The sequence below is a fragment of the Phyllopteryx taeniolatus genome, chromosome 1 (genome assembly GCF_024500385.1).
Source record: "Phyllopteryx taeniolatus isolate TA_2022b chromosome 1, UOR_Ptae_1.2, whole genome shotgun sequence".
NCBI classification, from domain to species: Eukaryota; Metazoa; Chordata; class Actinopteri; order Syngnathiformes; family Syngnathidae; genus Phyllopteryx; species Phyllopteryx taeniolatus.
In genome coordinates, this window is record NC_084502.1 from 39,118,128 (window position 1) to 39,135,663 (window position 17,536).

Consider the following 17,536-nt stretch of genomic DNA (forward strand, 5'->3'; position numbering starts at 1 on the left):
CATTGTTGTGAACGAAGTTCTTTCACGAAAACGAACACGCTTGGAACCACAGGAGTTAGGAGATTTTAAAACACGGGTTCCTTTAAGGTAAAAAGGCTCATACAGTACCACACAATCATGCAGTAATGGCTCAATCCTGGCTATTACAAACATTTTCGATACTTTGTTTTTCTCGTTATACAGGTTATGCATGTTTGTTAAGCTATAGTTTCATTATCAGTTGTCACCATCAGCATTATCGGGGCCACGGCTACCTTTTGAAAGGGTACTTTTCACTTCATAGAGGTAACCAGTGGTGACATACAACTGAGCTTTTTAGTTGGACATTTTTGCAACACCGCTTATCCTGGTTAGGGTCGTTGCAGCCTATCCCAGCTGACTTCGGGCGAAAGGCGGACTACACTATAACCTTCATACCATATGAAGAGCCAAGAGCCTGGTAATAATCTAGATGGTACTTTCCCTCCCTGGCCTGAAGGACACATTGTCATTGATATCCAAGAACTACTTGAATTCTGGACTTATCAAACTGCAGCAAAAGCTTCTATTTTAAATAAAATTATCTAGGGCTTGGACTAATTAAGTTAAATCTATGGTTTTTCCTTGTAGTGATTTTAACTTATTTTTGTTCACTGACAAACATTTGAGTGAAAATATAACATGTAAGGGGAGCCATGCAGCAGGAGTGGTGCAGTTTGGTTAGACAGAAAGGGGCAGGTATTGAGCTTATTGCCTGCAGGTGACAGTCAATATTCAAAAAGAAAACTGAGCTGGGGATTCAATATACTGTATTTTTGGATCAACAAAAGCTGAGGAATGACCACGTACGCTGTTTAGTTGAATGCTTAATTCGGGGGAAAATTAAAAAATATTTGGAATCAAGCAAAGGTGTTGACAGATCTAAAGACAAACCTGTCAAACAGACAAGAGTTTAAAAATGTTCAACAAGTAACTTACAATATAAAAGCTTGCATCTCTTTGGTTTGTGAGTGCAACCGTTTTACATGAGAACGAGCTTAACTAACTGGAGTTCGTTCAAGTGTGGTGTAAGTAAACACAGGGTTGTGGGTAGGGCTGGGAATGGCAAGTGTCATATACTGTATAGTACTGTGCAAAAGGTGGGAGGCAGCCACTAGCTTTGTTGTTTTAATGGCCCTTTTCACAGCAATCATTTTGACATAGTAAAAGATTGAACAAAAGGACAAATACGGTTAGTTTGCAAAATAACAAAAACAATTTCCATTAAATGTTGTGGATGTATGGCACATGGAAAGAATAACCCACAACATGTTTTTTAGGATCTGGATAAAGGTGATGATAAAGAAATGTATTTTCACCATTTGAGTCACTGTGGCATTGATGGAACAATACACCTCCACCCACCTCCCAATCATAATGGCACCATGCATCTGTTCATCATCTTCTATGAGTGAGTCATTTGCTAAAACTAACAAGCAGACGGACAAACAAACTCAAATGTGACACTCCACAAATGTGGAGACTGGGCTAGACTGAATCACCTTTATGAATTCTACTTGTAATTGCTCATGGTTATGAAAGCAAATGACAACTCTAATGTTGCCTATGACTTTTGCATAGTACTGCACATTTGTGTTCAGATTTCCCATTGTATGAGCTCTGCTGTATCCATTTCATACGGTTAAATAATAGCCAGGCACAAAAGCATTTACAGAAGTCTGTTTGAATACATCCATCCATTTACTTCCCCTTATCCCCTTGTGGGGGCAGTAGCCTTAGCAGGGAAGCCCAGACTTCTCTCTCCTCAGCCACTTTATCCAGCTCTTCCGGGGTGATCCCGAGGCATTCCCACGCTTGCCGGGAGACATAGTCTTTACAGTCAGTTGACAGCTCCGCCCCTCTCTTCACCCGAGTGTCCAAGACATGCGGCCGCAAGTCCGATGACACGACCACAAAGTTGATCATTGATCTGCGACCTAGGGTGTCCTGGTGCCAAGTGTCCATATGGACTCCCTTATGCTTGAACATGGTGTTCATTATGGACTATCCCTGATGAGCACAGAAGTCTAATAACGGAACACTGCTCGGGTTCTGATCGGGGGGGCATTCCTCCCAATCATGCCATTCTAGGTCTCACTGTCATGAGCATTGAATTTGTGAACATTGGACAGTGAAAGTGAAAGAGAGGCCAATCTCTCTCAAGGGGACTCATACCAGAGCCCAAGCTGTGTGTGAAGGCAAGCCTGACTATATCTAGTCCGAACTTCTTGACTTCACACACCAGCTCGGGCTCCTTCCCTACCAGAGAGGTGACATTCCACGTCCCTAGAGCCAGCTTCTGTTGCCGGGGATTGGAAAGCCCAACGCCCCTACCTTCGGCCACCACCCAGCTCACACTGCATCCCGACCCCTATGGCCCCTCCCACTGGTGGTGAGCCCATGGGAAGGGGGACCCATGTTACCTTTTCGGGCTGTGCCCGGCCAGGCCTCATGGTTGCAGGCCCAGCCACCAGGCACTCGCCTTTGAGCCCCTACTCCACGCCTGAGGTAAGAGGGGGCCCCCGATGTCTCACGTCCGAGCAAAATGTAAAACGTCTTCCAGAATTTTTAAACATCATAAGGGTCTTTGGAGCCGTGCTTTGACTGAGGTAGTATGATTACTTTGTGAAGGGCTAGCACATGAGCCAAGGACAAACAAATTATCCAATATGCATCATGCACATTTGGACAAAATGGAGTTTGAGGATATTTTTTGTTGTCTTAGTCACCATGACGAGGGTAAAACGGTACACCTCAAAATTAAAAAGGCACCCGCCATCAATTTGTACCATATTTCATCATCCTCCATTAACCAAAATGTCTGCTTCCAAACTAACTAACTAACTAACTAACTAACTAACTAACTAACTAACTAGCTAGCTAGCTAGCTAGCTAACTAATTAACTAACTAACTAACAGCTACACAAGTTTGAATTATTGCTGACCATGTCAATCAAAACTGAGCATTATCATCTTCAGAATTGGGATCCAATTTTATTAAAGTATTAAAGTTATTTATATATATATATATATATATATATATATATATATAAATTATAAAGGTGTGGCTGGTTCGTGTATGTATCAAAGAGAGCATGGTTGGTAATCAGTTATTGGGGGCGGTGGTATGGGAGTGCTTGCTGAGAACGGGGCCAGACAAATGAATTGGAGTGCTGCACTCTGACTGATTACATAGTACCCTTTACTATACATACAGTTGAATGCAAGGACTACATGCAACTTTGGCTGTACAGATTCTCTTAAATATTCTTCAAGCCTCTTTGGCCACTTACAAATGACAGACAAGCCAGCCTTGACAATCAAGTATAGTATATTTGTGTTTCCACTAAACTGAATGTGAGCAGTAGGCACAGTCCGGAAAATAAAAGGTTATTTATGTGCACTTAGTTCAGATTTTATTCCCCAGCATGAAATTACAATTCAATATTGGTGTGCTTGCAGGGCTGAACATGATATAGGCTGGACAAAAAAAAAAAAAGGTCACCTGAGCTGACCTGAATGGGGTACAGCTGAGCCAAGAATGTTTCTCAGAATACAAGTAGAGCTCAGTTAACATCAACATTACCGCATTAAAACATTTTCTCAGATTTGAAAAACATACACATTTCCGCCCCCCCAAAAAACAACTCTTAAATGTACATACAAAGTAAATACTGCGCATGTGTAAAAACACTCCTTTGTTAATGCAGTCAAGTGAAGCAACTTGCTGCCTGCAGGCATAGTGTGTTAATGTGTATCAACGCTGTTAACAAAACAACCACAGAGGACATCAAGCAGGGTGGATCAGGATGAGGACCATCTTCATGCTTCTGCTGGTAGGCATCAATTTAAACTCTCCGGTTTTATAGTGTAACATTTACCTCTCATAAGTCACATTTTGTTTCATTGTTGTGTATTTGTTCAGATTGCCGTTCTTGCAATGCCACATTATTGTGTGCAATCCTTCACCAAAATTGACAATTTACAATTTAGATCACATAGAACTATTCTGAACTATTATATTGAAGAGGTAGTCTTGTGAAGTTTGTTTTGATGCTCAAAAATCTAATTGAATTTAAATTAAGGTAATCATGTAAATCTGATTTCCTGCATGTGGGCTACGTACGGTACATGTGTGCTTTACAAGGTACATTTCAATTAAAACTAATGAATAAAAATATAAAATATGATTCCTAAACTTAATGTTTCACTTAAACAATTTAGAATAGAGTAATTTCAACCTTCATCATGGAGGAATTATATTTACGACCCCTTTCAACTACAAAATAATTGTCAAAATAACTGCTCTGTTAATAAATAAAAACAATAAAATGTTTGCTCAACCTTTAATGACAAGTGAGAGATGTATATGGGGAAGTGGAGAGGAAGGATTAGTAGATAAGTTATTTTGCATACAAAACACATTTCACTTTTTAGCAATAACTTCCATAGAATTTATTGCTGTGATCAGAAAAATGTAAAAACAATAAAGAGTTCTCACCTTGATCGCTGATGACAGATACAATACATGTAGAGGGAAATTACTGCTTGTGTTTCAGAGGCGAGTCTTAGGTACATTTTCAAAAAAAACTCAAAGCTCTCTTAGCAGCGTTCATTCCATTTTTAGCATTAATGTTAACTTACTGTAGGACAGCCTCTTTCCTATATTGCAACATATTAAAAATTGTGTTCTATGTTTCTTCATCAAATGTCTCCTTTGTCAACACCACTACCATACTTGGCTTGGTTTACTTGCCCTAACCTTAGCCAGATTGCTTATTAATTATATTTACCGCTTTGGACTTACCTGTCCTGATCTTAACCAGTGGGGACCGTATTTATTCCTGTCGTACCTTATTTGCCCTAACCATAACCAGATTGCTTCTTACTGATATTGACCGCCTCAGACTTAACTGTCATAACCTTAACCACTTAGGACCTTATTTATGCTTGTCGTATCATACTTTACGATTTACTTGCTCTAACCTTAACTAGATCGTTCATTGATTATACTTACTGTCTTATATTTACCTTTGGGTTAGGGTTAGTGGTGAGTGGGTAGGACAAGTGAGGAGTTTTAATCTGTTCACTGAGATGAAGTCGCACAAGTAAAGTCGCTCAAGATTTACAGCAGTCTTGTGTGACAGCGGTTCAACCTCTGAAGTGTTTTGTGACTTCAGAGGTGTATTTTTCCAGAAAGGTTTGGTCGAATTCCCTATTGCACAAACTCAGGGTCATTTATCTTTTGAGGTTCCTCCTGATATAGAATATCTCCCGATTTATTGTTTCATTTCATCTTCAACTCTACGAGACATTAAAGATGCTATTTTCTTTTTTCTGTGACAAAAACAATGGCTAAGTAGTTATTGATGATTCAATAAATTATAAACAGCTATTACTACTGAATGAATCCCTTTGCTATGAATTAATTAAACACAATTTGCATGTGTCAAATACAGTAAGTTTGGAGTGGCCAAAGTCCAGACTCAAGTCTAATTGAGATGCTGTGGTATGACCTTAAACAGGCAGTTCATGTAAAACCCTCCAATATAACTGATTAAAACAATTCTGTAAAGAAGAGTGGGCCGCACCATCAGTTGTTATCGCAAATACTTTGTTTTCATTGCTTCCAGGGGTGACGCAACCAGGTTCAGGCGGCAATACATTTTTCACATAGGGCCAGATAGGTTTAGATTCCCCCCAAGATAAATAAAATCCACGTTTACAAACTGCCTTTAAGATTCACTTGGGTTGTATTTGTGAGATATTAACATGGGTTTGATGATTACAGTGTGATAAATAATTTGAAATTAGGAAGAGGGAAATACATTTTCATACCACTATTTTATTTTTTATTTTAACACTTTATTGTTACAACCGCTAAAGACACTTCTTAATCTATGTCTTTCGGATAAAGAGAACAAAGGGTATAAAAATTCAGGTGTAGGAAATATTTCGAAGGTAAAAAATGTTTGCGCTTTGGCTGAGGTCAGTGGGATGAGTTGTCTTGTTTCTATTGTTTCTGTAGGCTTTAGTCATACCTACAGCGGCCTCTCGGAGAGGACACAACATCCAGCTTGCCAAGCAGGTAACTTTTCATTTTAGAATCCTCCTGTAAAAAAACATGTTTTGCATGGAATATAAACTGAAAAATATTTGGTATTCATCTTCAATGTGTGTTCAACAGGAGATTTTGCTACGTTCCAAAAGAAGGTGGGTTTTGACGACAATTGAATTAGTTGAGGAAGACCCAGGGCCTTACCCCAAACACATATCTCAGGTGAAAACAATATTTTGTGAACAAAACTACGTCAGTATAGTCAAAACCTGCTCAAATATATTTCTTTTCTTTTGCTTTTTTTGTGAAAAGATTTTTAATGTTAAGACATATCAACACAATAATCACAATTACGTAATGAGAGGAATGGGCGTGGATGAGGAGCCACTGGGCGTCTTCTCTCTTGACAAACGAAGCGGAAAGCTCTATGCCCATAAAGCCATCGACAGAGAGAAGCACAGCTTCTTCCACGTGAGCTCAAATTGCATCAGAAATGTACTTAACTATCGTCTTACAAGCACCACAATTATTTATCCACAGATCAAGTTTGACATTTTGGACGTACAAACGGGCAGAGCAATAGACAAAGAATTAGCATTTGATGTAGACATAAAAGACATCAATGACAATGCACCAAAATTTCTCCATCCACAAGTGAGCGTTGATGTCATGGAGAACACAGTGGAGGGTGAGTTTCTGCCTTCAGTCGTTGAACGTTGTATGTTGTAATTGTATAATATGGATTTTAGTCATCTACTGTTTATATGTGTGTGACCCTTTAAATCCCACACCAAGGCTACTTACCAGTTAGGATAGAGGTCACTGACCCTGATCAACAGAACACCCCAAACTCGACAGTTACCCTGAGTGTGATATCCCAGTCCCCACAAGTTCCTGAATTTGACATACACCAGATTGATTCCCGAATGGGTCAGCTTACTTTTAAAGGGTGTTTTGACTACAATGTAAGTGTCACCGACTTTCTCCACCTATGGTTGCATGTGAAGACACTCACAAAGAGTGACTCGTCCAAGCGACATCACTAATAAGGTCTTGTTATTCGTTATAATATGCATATTTCAGAAAGTTAAGAAGTATGAAATAATTCTTCAAGCGAAAGATCATGGAAAACCCTCCCTTTCATCCACGGCTGTTGTTACTCTCAATATTATTGACACCAACAGTCATCCACCAATGTTCAAAGCGAGGACGGTAAGGATGTTTGTCAACAAGGTTACTAATTAAGTCACTAGTCATGCGAGTGCACGATGCTAAAGATGAAAATGTTCCTCCGCTTCAGTATCATGGTGAAATTCCAGAAATGGTCACAAGGGAAAATGTTTTAAGACTTGTAGTAGAGGACAAAGATACTCCAAAAACCCCTGGCTGGCGAGCCAAATACTTCATCATCAAAGGAAATGAAGAAAACAACTACAAAATCGAAACTGACCCTGACACTAATGAGGGTATTCTGAGTGTCATCAAGGTAAATCTTTTTGTCCCCCCACACCTCACATTTCTTCATTCAACAGCGGCTGCACCAAATCTGACTTTGTAATTGTGTGTCCTCTAGGGGAAAGACTTTGAGAAATCAGCTCTAACAAACCTGCTAATTGGGGTAGAGAATGAGGAGCCCCTATTTGTGTGCAAAGATGCAGCACCCTTGAACAAAGGCGCACCCCTAACCGATTCAATTAATGTCACAATGAAAGTGATAGATGTTAATGACCCACCTCAGTTTGAGAAAGATTCGGCTGACATCTATGAGAAGGAAGAGGACGAGCCAGGAAAGTTGCTATACACTCCAAAGGTTCATGATGTTGATTCGGACAGATCCAAAATTAGGTTTGTTTTTACATTCAGCATGCCTTATGAGATAATAAATTATTTTTGAAAAAACATATCTTGGTGGGTAACAAAATCTCAATAAACAAGGGTAAATCTGTACATTTAATAAGGACATCCAATTAATGCAAAAATGAAAAGGTATAAGCTTGAGGGGGTACAACACAAGCCAAGAAAGACACCATTGCACTGAAGAACAAATCTGTTTAACAGTGATAATTTGCATTATTTAACCCTAGATTTAGTGCAGACACATTTTTAGCGTTTCCCTCTACAAATTACTGATATACTGTTTCAATATATTGTATGCAATTCAGGCGAATACTGTTTTTTTCTAGGTTTGTCTTGTTAGATGATCCCGCCGATTGGGTGACCATTGATAAAAGAACAGGAGAAATCAGAACCACTAAGAAGATGGACAGAGAGTCACCCTTTGTTCATGATGATGTTTACAAAATACTGATTGCTGCAATAGATGATGGTATGAAGGAAATACAAGCTACTATTATTTGGTCTGTAGTAAAAACAATGAAACAAGTGCCACTTTCTTTGCTGTGGTTACCAAGGTGTGCCTCCAGCCACGAGCACAGGCAGCATATTGGTTCACCTTCTGGATATCAATGACAACAAGCCAAAGCTGAGCAATAATAGTGTCACAATGTGTGGAAACAAGGTCATGCTTGCTGCAAAGGATCTGGACTTGCATCCTTACAGCGGGCCCTTCACCATCACACTAAAGAGTGACGATGCAACCCGAGTGCAGCGATGGAAATTGGACCCTACCACAGGTAAACATATGTTTTTTTGTTTCGTTTGTTTGTTTGTTTTTTTAAAGAAGTGATATTGTTCCAATGGACAAACCACCACATACTTCTCTTTACATGCTGCAACAGGTGAGGAAGTTGGGCTAATTAGTCTGAAGACACTTGCTTACGGCAATTACTCAGTGCCCCTCATGATTGAAGACCAACAGGGCATAACTGGAGAGGATATTGTAGTTGTAACTGTGTGTGACTGTGAAGGAGGAGACGTGTGTCGCTATAAACAACCGCTCTCAACAAGTCTGGGACCAGCTGCCATTGGACTTATCTTTGCATCACTGCTCTTATTTTTGTGTGAGTATTGTCATATTCTGCTACTCTGTGCTAAAAAGTAAAGTAGAAATAAATACATCAATCATTTATACTGGTAGTTGAGGACACTACAGTTGTCAAGAGCATTAAACAGCTGCAGGTCATTCAGAATGCTGCAGTTTGGGTTCTAACCAGAACAAAGAGGTCAGAGCATATTACTCCAATTCTAAAGTCTTTACACTGGCTGCCAGTCAGCTTTAGAATAGATTGTAAAGTTCTGATACTTGTCTATAAATCACGAAAGGGTTTAGGTCCTGAATACATGAAATAAGTGCTAATGGAATATAAACCCAGCAGGGGTCTGTGATCGAAAAAAAAGAAGAGACAATTATTAGGTTCACTGACTGGAAATAATTAGTTACCCCCAATGAGATAAATTGAAATAGCGTTCCAGCCCATCCCCAAAAATATAAAGACTTTTGAATTTAACTTCAAGAAAAGACTGTTTTATGAAGGTAATTAAGACTAAAGTTACATTAACAGACACTGTAGTATTTGTGTAATATGTGCCTTTAAGGGGCGTGGCCTAGTGAGTGAGCATTTACCATGCAGTTAGTTCAGGTTTAGCGCCATGCTCCTTGTGAGTGTTTTCATTTTCAATAAATGTGCCGAAATTGCATTGATAAGTAGCTGGCTCGAAAGTCAAGGTACCACTGTATTGTTTGTACCCCCCCATAGAGATACTGTACACTTTATAGGACGAACCTCTCTCCCCTTCAACCAATCAGTCTGTGAGGGATGGGGATAAAACCAGCCATTCGTGTTCAATTTAAAAATCCATCCATCCATTTTCTAAGATGCTTATCCTGTTCAGGGTTGCAGAAATACTTAAAAAAGACAATTCCGTGCCTTTATGTAGGAAAGGTTTGGAGAAGGCCCAAAGCATGTTATATATATATATGTATATATATATATATATATATATATATATATATATATATATATATATATATATATATATACAGTGATCCCTCGTTTTTCACGGTTAATGGGGACCAGAACTCCCCGCGAAAGGTGAAAAACCGCAAAGTAGGATTTGCCCCCTAGGATTTTTCGTGTATGTGTATGTGGGTACCAGAATGTTTAAAATATGTAAACAGTATTTATAATTTACATATTTGAGACAGCGGCATGGTGCACGACTGGTTAGCGCGTGTGCCTCACAGTTCTGAGGTCCGGGGTTCAATCCCCGGCCCCGCCTGTGTGGAGTTTGCATGTTCTCCTGTCTGGCTTTTCTCCGGGAACTCCGGTTTTCTCCCACATCCAGAAAACAAGCGTGGTAGGTTGATTGACGACTGTAAATTGCCCGTAGGTGTGAATGTGAGTGTGAATGGTTGTTTGTCTCTATGTGCCCTGCGATTGGCTGGCAACAAGTTCAGGGTATACCCCGCCTCCTGCCGATGATAGCTGGGATAGGCTCCAGCACGCCTGCGACCCTAGTGAGGAGAAGCGGCTCAGAAAATGGATGGATGGATGGATGGAAGTTGTGGAAATGATGGAATTTGCAATATGCCACTCAGCAGTGTTAGTACTCCCTCATTAAGAAAATTTCTGATGATAGAACTGCATACGGTCTCATTTGTAAGCCATTGAACACACCCATCCAGGGTTGAGTTGAGGGTCATTGCTGAATACCATGTTCTTGTAATCCATTAAATACAGACTGTTTGTCTTTTGGGTTTGCAGTAATCTTATTCATCTTGATATGTGAGTGTGGAAAACAGTTTCAGCACTTGTCCGAGGTACAACAAGATGAGGGTCACCAGACCTTAATCAAGTACAACCAGGAAGGAGGTGGAGCCAAATGCAAGGTGTGTTGGCTTTGCTGTGTATACGCAAATTGCAGCATACGGGTACAAAGGGAATTATCTATTACAGTAGTGTTAGCTTCTCAGTCATCCAAGTCATTGTAATATGCAAAATCTGAATCGGGCAAATGACTGGGCTCTCCTTAGTTGTTGAAGACCTTACAACTTTAGTCCATAAGGCTTCTTCACTTCACGCATGGCACAATATAAGATGGCAGCATCTTCAGCTTCAGAGTCAGTGTTTCATTTGCATCTAAAATATAAAGGGACATTTCTTTGAGGACAACAATGTCCAAATTCTGAACAGAGACGACCGCAGGTTTGAGAGGAGTGACAGAAACCAAATATGTCGAATTAGAAAGGTCTTCTTGAAACAGAGGAGGAGTTTCATGTCATCGCCTGATGTCCGCTTACAACAATATGCAAAAGATTATCTCACACCATTGATAAGGAGGACACTAACAGGCTGTTTGGCACCTGGTAAACGACGAATAATGAGGAAAAGTGGTCATTCAACAGCCACATCTGGCAACAACAACAACACTAATGTCACCACCCCTAAGAGACACACCTACCAGAGACATAAATAGGGGAACACCTGAGATTTAGAGCTAAAAAAGCCTTTTGGTTTAGAGGTGAAAATCCTTCAACAGCCAAGAAGAGTCCTGTTACCTCGATTCAACTTTTGCCGACAGCTATTGCATTTTATTTTCTGTGAACGCATACCCGTGTGTGGCAATTAGTAATTCATTTTATGATGCACCTCTGCTAGACTGAGCCGATGTTGCTGCTGACGTGTAAAAAGGATTTAGCTATGGCTGTGACAAACGGACGAAAGCAGGGAACTATGCAGGTATTCTCTCAACTCAGTCTATTGCAATACTGATCTCTCTAGTGTAGTATCTCAGCCACCATTTCCATATCTTGAGGTAGGCTTGGTGGCTACACAATTCTGTTTCATACTGTGGTGAATTATGATCTCAGCTCCCTCAGTTATATTATGTTGGCTATCATCAAAATGTAATCTGTATGTTCCTCACATACAAAACATTTCTGCATGAAAATTTAAATAAATCGGTTTAACAAAAAAGGCATACAAAGCTGAATAAAATCACTACAACCACTCATTCTCAAATATTGGCCACATGCAATCACTCTACTACTGTATATAAAATACATTACATGTGTCATTGGTCAATACTTAGTTGCATTGATAAATTGCACTCTTCACCCAGATATCTAATATGGCTCCTGTAATGACTGAAGACTTAGACACTTACAACTCAGACTATTTGTTGTCATTGTACAAGAAAGCACATAAAACAGATTTAGAGTAGCGGGAGAAGAAAATTACACTTAATGTACAAATAATATTGTCCTAATTTTAATCCATTTTCCAAACAGATTAACTCTGACATGACGTCATTGGGCCAGCAATATCATAGAGAGTCTTTTCGGGGCAACAAGTGGCACAATGTAGTAAGTATTAACAGCCAACAAGTGAGTCAGCACTTAAAGTGCCTGTGAGTAACACCAAACAAAGGTTAAGTTGCTCTAATGGGCTTTTCTTGTCATCTTTTTTTAAGATTGAACGTTTTGTGCTAACACTGACTGCCATTTCAAACTGTTCCAACTTGTCTAAGAGCCCAGGTCCAGCTGAAGAAAAACATGCTTCACCGTAAGTGTAGCTTTCTTTTAGTGATGAGAGGAAGGTGTTGCGTTTGTGCCAAGCATACCTTTTCAAACTGTGGCCAAAAAATGTTCAGCCTTGGTTTCATCAAACCATAACACATTTTCTCACGTGTAAGAGCTTTTGTGATGGTCCTATGAAACCAAGGTTGAACTTTAATGCCGTAATTCTAAAAGGAGGGTTTGGTGCAAACACAGTGCTCATCACCCAAAAAAATACCATACCTTCAGAGAAGCATGGTGGTGGTAGCATCATGCTTTGGGGCTGTTTTTCTTCAGATGAACTTGGGGCCTTCTGAAGGCAGGGTTGGCACTGGATCATGAAAATTTTTAGCCAACGTGGCTAAACACGATAAAAATCTCCTAGCCACACTTGTACGTACAACATCACAACATCACGTGTTTATGTGGCTAAACTTTTAGCCACACTTAGCGAGTCCTCGTCACTGGGAAGCTGATAAGATTTTTTAGAAGAAGAAGAAGAATCAGCTTTTATTGTCATGAACATGCATGCATGCACGCATGCACATGAAATTTGTTCTCTGCATTTAACCCATCACAGTGAACACATTCACATGTTTGTGGAACACACTGGAGCAGGGGGCAGCTGAAACGCGCAGGGAGCATTTTGGGGTATTAGTGTTTTGCTCAAGGACACCACAGCTGTGAGTCCGGGGGATGGTGGCGGATGGTCCAGTTGGGGTCTTGAACCTGGGTCCCCCACGGTTTGACTTCGTTGGCAGCATTGTTAAAAATAAAATTGGCTGTAGGTGTGAATGGTTGTTTGTTTCCATGTGCCCTGCGATTGGCTGGCGACCGGTTCAGGGTGTACACCGCCTCCCGCCCGGAGATAGGACCTGTTAGCCATGGGTGACCTTGCCAGGGGCATAAAGCTACAGACAACCTAGCTCCTAGGATCATTGGGACACACAAACCCCTCCACCACGATAAGGTGACAGCTCAAGGAGGGGTAATTGTGGGGTATTTTTTCCATTTTTTATTTAAACTAATATTTTTAGCATTTAGCATGCATTTTTTTGTGAGAAGTTTATCTTCAGTATTATTCACTAAACACAAGAAATTAATTATTCTACTGTATGACCAACATAAGACTCGATACAGCCAACAAATAAACAACTCTTTTCTGTATGCCATGCCATGTTATGATGAATATATATGAATAACAAATCTTTATTTTACTTTTGAATTGTAAAAAGAAAATCCATCAAATTGATTTAACATCATGCCTTGTAAATGTGTAATACTTTATAATGTCGCTCTTGCCAATAGCAGTAGCACTGCTATCAGTGTCAGCCACGTATAGAGCTAAAGTGGAGAGTCACCCAAGAATGCTTTTCATCACCAAGAAGTGAGTATAAAAGTGGTTGAAATGGTAAACTATGGTCAGTGTTGATTGTTCTTAATAATTGCAGTAAAGGTTTTGAGAAGATTCACTTGTTATTTAATAATCCTCAAGAATGATCCTGAGGACTTTATATTGGTCAGGAAATAGGCTAATTCTTTTCAAATCCATCCATTTTCTGAGCCACTTCTCCTCACTAGGGTCGCGGGCGTGCTGGAGCCTATCCCAGCTGTCATCGGGCAGGAGGCGGGGTACACCCTGAACTGGTTGCCAGCCAATCGCAGGGCACATAGGAACAAATAACCATTCGCACTCACATTCACGCCTACGGGCAATTTAGAGTCTCCAATTCATGCATGTTTTTGGGATGTGGAAGGAAACCGGAGTGCCCGGAGAAAACCCACGCAGGCACGGGGAGAACATGCAAACTCCACACAGGCGGGGCCGGGGATTGAACCCAGGTCCTCAGAACTGTGAGGCTGACGCTCTAACCAGTCGGCCACTGTGCCGCCGAAGATATACATAAATATTCTAAATCTTTGGTGATAAACATTAGTAAGCTAATTTAAGATGTCAGATCATTGTCACCGATTCCATACGTAGGACAAAGTTGTCTGAATTACAAAACAAATGTTTTGTCAAAATGGAACTTAAAGTACAACACAGTACAGTACAGTTAATGATATTGGGAAGACATGACTATGTTTGCTGTGGGGTCCCAAATGACTAGCTACGACCCAGAGGGATTAGTGCCTGTTGCATTGTTGAATAAGGCAGCTACCTAGCTGCTAGAACTAATGTGAAGGACACATTGACCATCGACGCTTCAAACGTGTATGTTGCACTAATATGCTTTAATTAGGTGCCAAGTGGCATCAGGTCTTATCTTCGCCGATGCGCCGCTCCCCACAGCTGGGAAAACACGTGAGCCTGTCTGCTTAGCCAGCAGCCGCTGGACCGTGGCTCTCCCGTCTGCACTCGGTGACGAATTTAAGCATTTTTACGAAGCGCGGGGAAACTAAACCACTAACACCGTTCACACACAGCAGAATGAGAGCGCTCACCTTACCTTCCATCACAAAGGGCTTTTGACAAAAGGCGATTTTTGATTCACTAGCATGGCTAACGTGGGCAAAATTTGTGTCTCTGCATCCTGTTTCAGTTAGCCGTAGGCGAGGTAGCGAATGAGCAACGCAAACACTTTGAAGGAAATAACGCTTCTAAAATAGCAGGCAGTGTTAGCACAAGGATACTAGAATATCTAAAAATCAATTTGGGGATAATCAGAAGTACTTTAAATGGCAGCAGGTGTGTGCTGACCACCATTTACCATGGGTTTTAATGTGATTGGTTAAGTCTGAACACATCCACATCCCATGTATAACAGGGTGGGGGTATGAGGGTGTGTACACTTGTATAACCACATTATTTCAGTCGTTTATTTGGACTTCCCCTTTTGAAAATATTTTTTTTTAATTTAAAATTTAAAAAAAATTGTAATACACAGGTTATAGACCACATTAATGGTGGAAAAAGTTTTAAAATGCTTTACACTGGTCTCAATTTTTTTCAATTTGGCATTTAAACAGGAGTGTGTAGACCATAGGAATACATGTATGCATGTGACGTGATACCTAGCTAACAATTGGGCGCCCTGGAATAGGAATCAATGTCAGATGACAGTCATAGATAGATAGAATATACCCCCACTGTGTGCCAGAAGTATAGAAAATCCAATTAGAGAAGGGGACTTGTAACACATCAGACACACATTTCCAGACAAGGTAAAACCAGGTCAGTGAAGACTGAACATCTGAATTACCATGAATTCCCTTTATTTCAGCACTCTACATTGTCTGCAAACAAAAACCTGCACCAGGTAAGTGTGACTAACAATAATTTCAAGTGTCTTGGGTACATTAAAAAAAAAAAAAGGGGGCAACAACAACAACAACAACAAAAAATTAAATCATGATTTGATTGTGACTTTAGTAGTGTTTAGAAATCGTAAGCAATATCTGATTTCCTCCTCTTTTTGTTTTTAAAACTATGAAAAGTCTGCTTCTTTTACACAGCTACTACATATGATATTCTGCATACTAAAATTCTAAATCTACTTCTATGACTAGGGAGGCTCATTGAAGTATCAGCGGGCAAGCAGCTTGGTGTCCAACCACGACATTTCAGATCACCTCAACAGGGTAAGAGAGATGTTTTGCATCGCATCGCTACAGATACACAAAATAGATGAGGACCACAGTAAATATGGCAAACCTTTATTTCAATCTGTGCACCCACAGAGACTCTACATGATTGACGGAAACCCTTTGGCTCACCCAGAATACCAACCACATGAGTACATCTACGAGGGAGAGGAAAGCAGATGTCAGTCATTGGATGATCTGTCTTTCAGCATCTGTGGAGAGGATTTTCAGTTTTTGAATGATTTGGGACCAAAGTTTAAGCCCTTTGGGATCATCTGCAACCAGATAATGAAGGAAAAAGGCATGCAAATTTAAAAAGGACAACACTGGCAATTACCGTCAACTTGGTCTAATCTCAAAGCATATTTTGTAATTTCTTTCATAACAAGTAATTTACAAAAATGGTAAGTAATTCTTTCAGTAAGTATAGTAGCTATATTTTGCTATGAAAACACTGCATTTGCCGTAACTTCTCCATAAAGTTATTGGGTTTGTTTGTTAAGGTTATTTGCTCACACTTTGCTTTGAGACAGAAAAAAATATTCATTTAAAAAAAGTATTTACAAAATTGTAAAACTACTTACCAAAAAAAGTTTTTTTTTTTCCCAATACCGATGACACTTGTACTTTGTACAGATTTATATTGGATTCTCCTGAAAACAGGTTGAATTGTTTGCCTTTTTATTTTAATCGGGGTACCTGTCACTTTGCATTATTTCTAGCTTGGGAGTTTGATTTCTTAGGGCAGTATTATTTTAAAACGTGTATTTTTTTAAATAAAGGCCCATTTTATAATTGTGGAAAGCACTTGCCACACCTATTGGTTATGTTGTGTGTTTACAGTTACTCAGCATGCTACAGTTTATCACAATATAAAAAGCGTATTTTTTATTTATGCTAATTCCTTTTGACACTGGCATGCAACAAGCCCAGCCAAAGGATTATGATATGAATTGCAGAATAGGGTGAGGTCTTAGAAGATGCACAGCTTCCATCATGAGCACAGCCATGGGAGAAGGAGAAAAAGTAGAGTTGGGGTTATCTCATCTCACTCTAATAACTAAATTCATTCAGTGCAACTGACCCAAATCCTGAGCGGTTTCAAAAAATAACATCAGCAGTTGTCTGTCAATGGTGAAGGTGTAAAAGATACATGTCAGACTGATGTCTGTGTAATGCCTTTTGGCTATGTGTTGTAACAAGACATTTGAAGAGATCTTTCTGACGAATCCTTGTTTAAACTATATGGATAATGTCGCCAACAAATTGTATTTTTGATAAAAAACAATCAAGAATGTTTATTACATTTACTTAACTTTATATTGACACATTTCTTGTGACTTTTTCGTTGTGACAAAGCACGTGAGATTCTTTGGAAGGTAAATAACTGACTTATTAACTAATCATTGAACGGTTAA

General features: G+C 39.7%; 1 protein-coding gene across 2 annotated transcripts; it reads left to right on the top strand.

Moving 5' to 3' along the window:
- Positions 1-3,734: 3,734 nt before the first annotated feature.
- On the top strand, positions 3,735-16,934 carry cdh26.1 (cadherin 26, tandem duplicate 1). Of its 2 annotated transcripts, XM_061794782.1 has the most exons (18): positions 3,737-3,854; positions 6,047-6,106; positions 6,206-6,298; positions 6,389-6,547; positions 6,617-6,764; positions 6,872-7,041; positions 7,160-7,288; positions 7,377-7,562; positions 7,650-7,921; positions 8,260-8,402; positions 8,488-8,709; positions 8,815-9,036; positions 10,741-10,865; positions 11,635-11,715; positions 12,267-12,341; positions 15,758-15,793; positions 16,044-16,115; positions 16,215-16,934. In XM_061794782.1, exons 1-18 carry the CDS (start codon positions 3,828-3,830, stop codon positions 16,431-16,433), a joined length of 2,439 nt encoding a protein of 812 aa, XP_061650766.1. In that variant the 5' UTR covers positions 3,737-3,827; the 3' UTR covers positions 16,434-16,934. The 2 variants fall into 2 exon arrangements, with proteins under 2 accessions (XP_061650759.1, XP_061650766.1); XM_061794775.1 differs by having other exon boundaries at positions 3,735-3,854; positions 6,389-6,764.
- Positions 16,935-17,536: the final 602 nt, after the last annotated feature.

What these genes read in the sequence shown, in the direction of transcription:
- cdh26.1 (XM_061794775.1), top strand. Translation starts at nt 3,828, where the DNA reads ATGAGGACCATCTTCATGCTTCTGCTG. An exon ending in ACCCCAAACACATATCTCAG is followed by an intron (nt 6,299 to 6,388) that starts GTGAAAACAATA and finishes TTTTGTGAAAAG; the next exon opens with ATTTTTAATGTTAAGACATA. An exon ending in CATGGAGAACACAGTGGAGG is followed by an intron (nt 6,765 to 6,871) that starts GTGAGTTTCTGC and finishes TCCCACACCAAG; the next exon opens with GCTACTTACCAGTTAGGATA.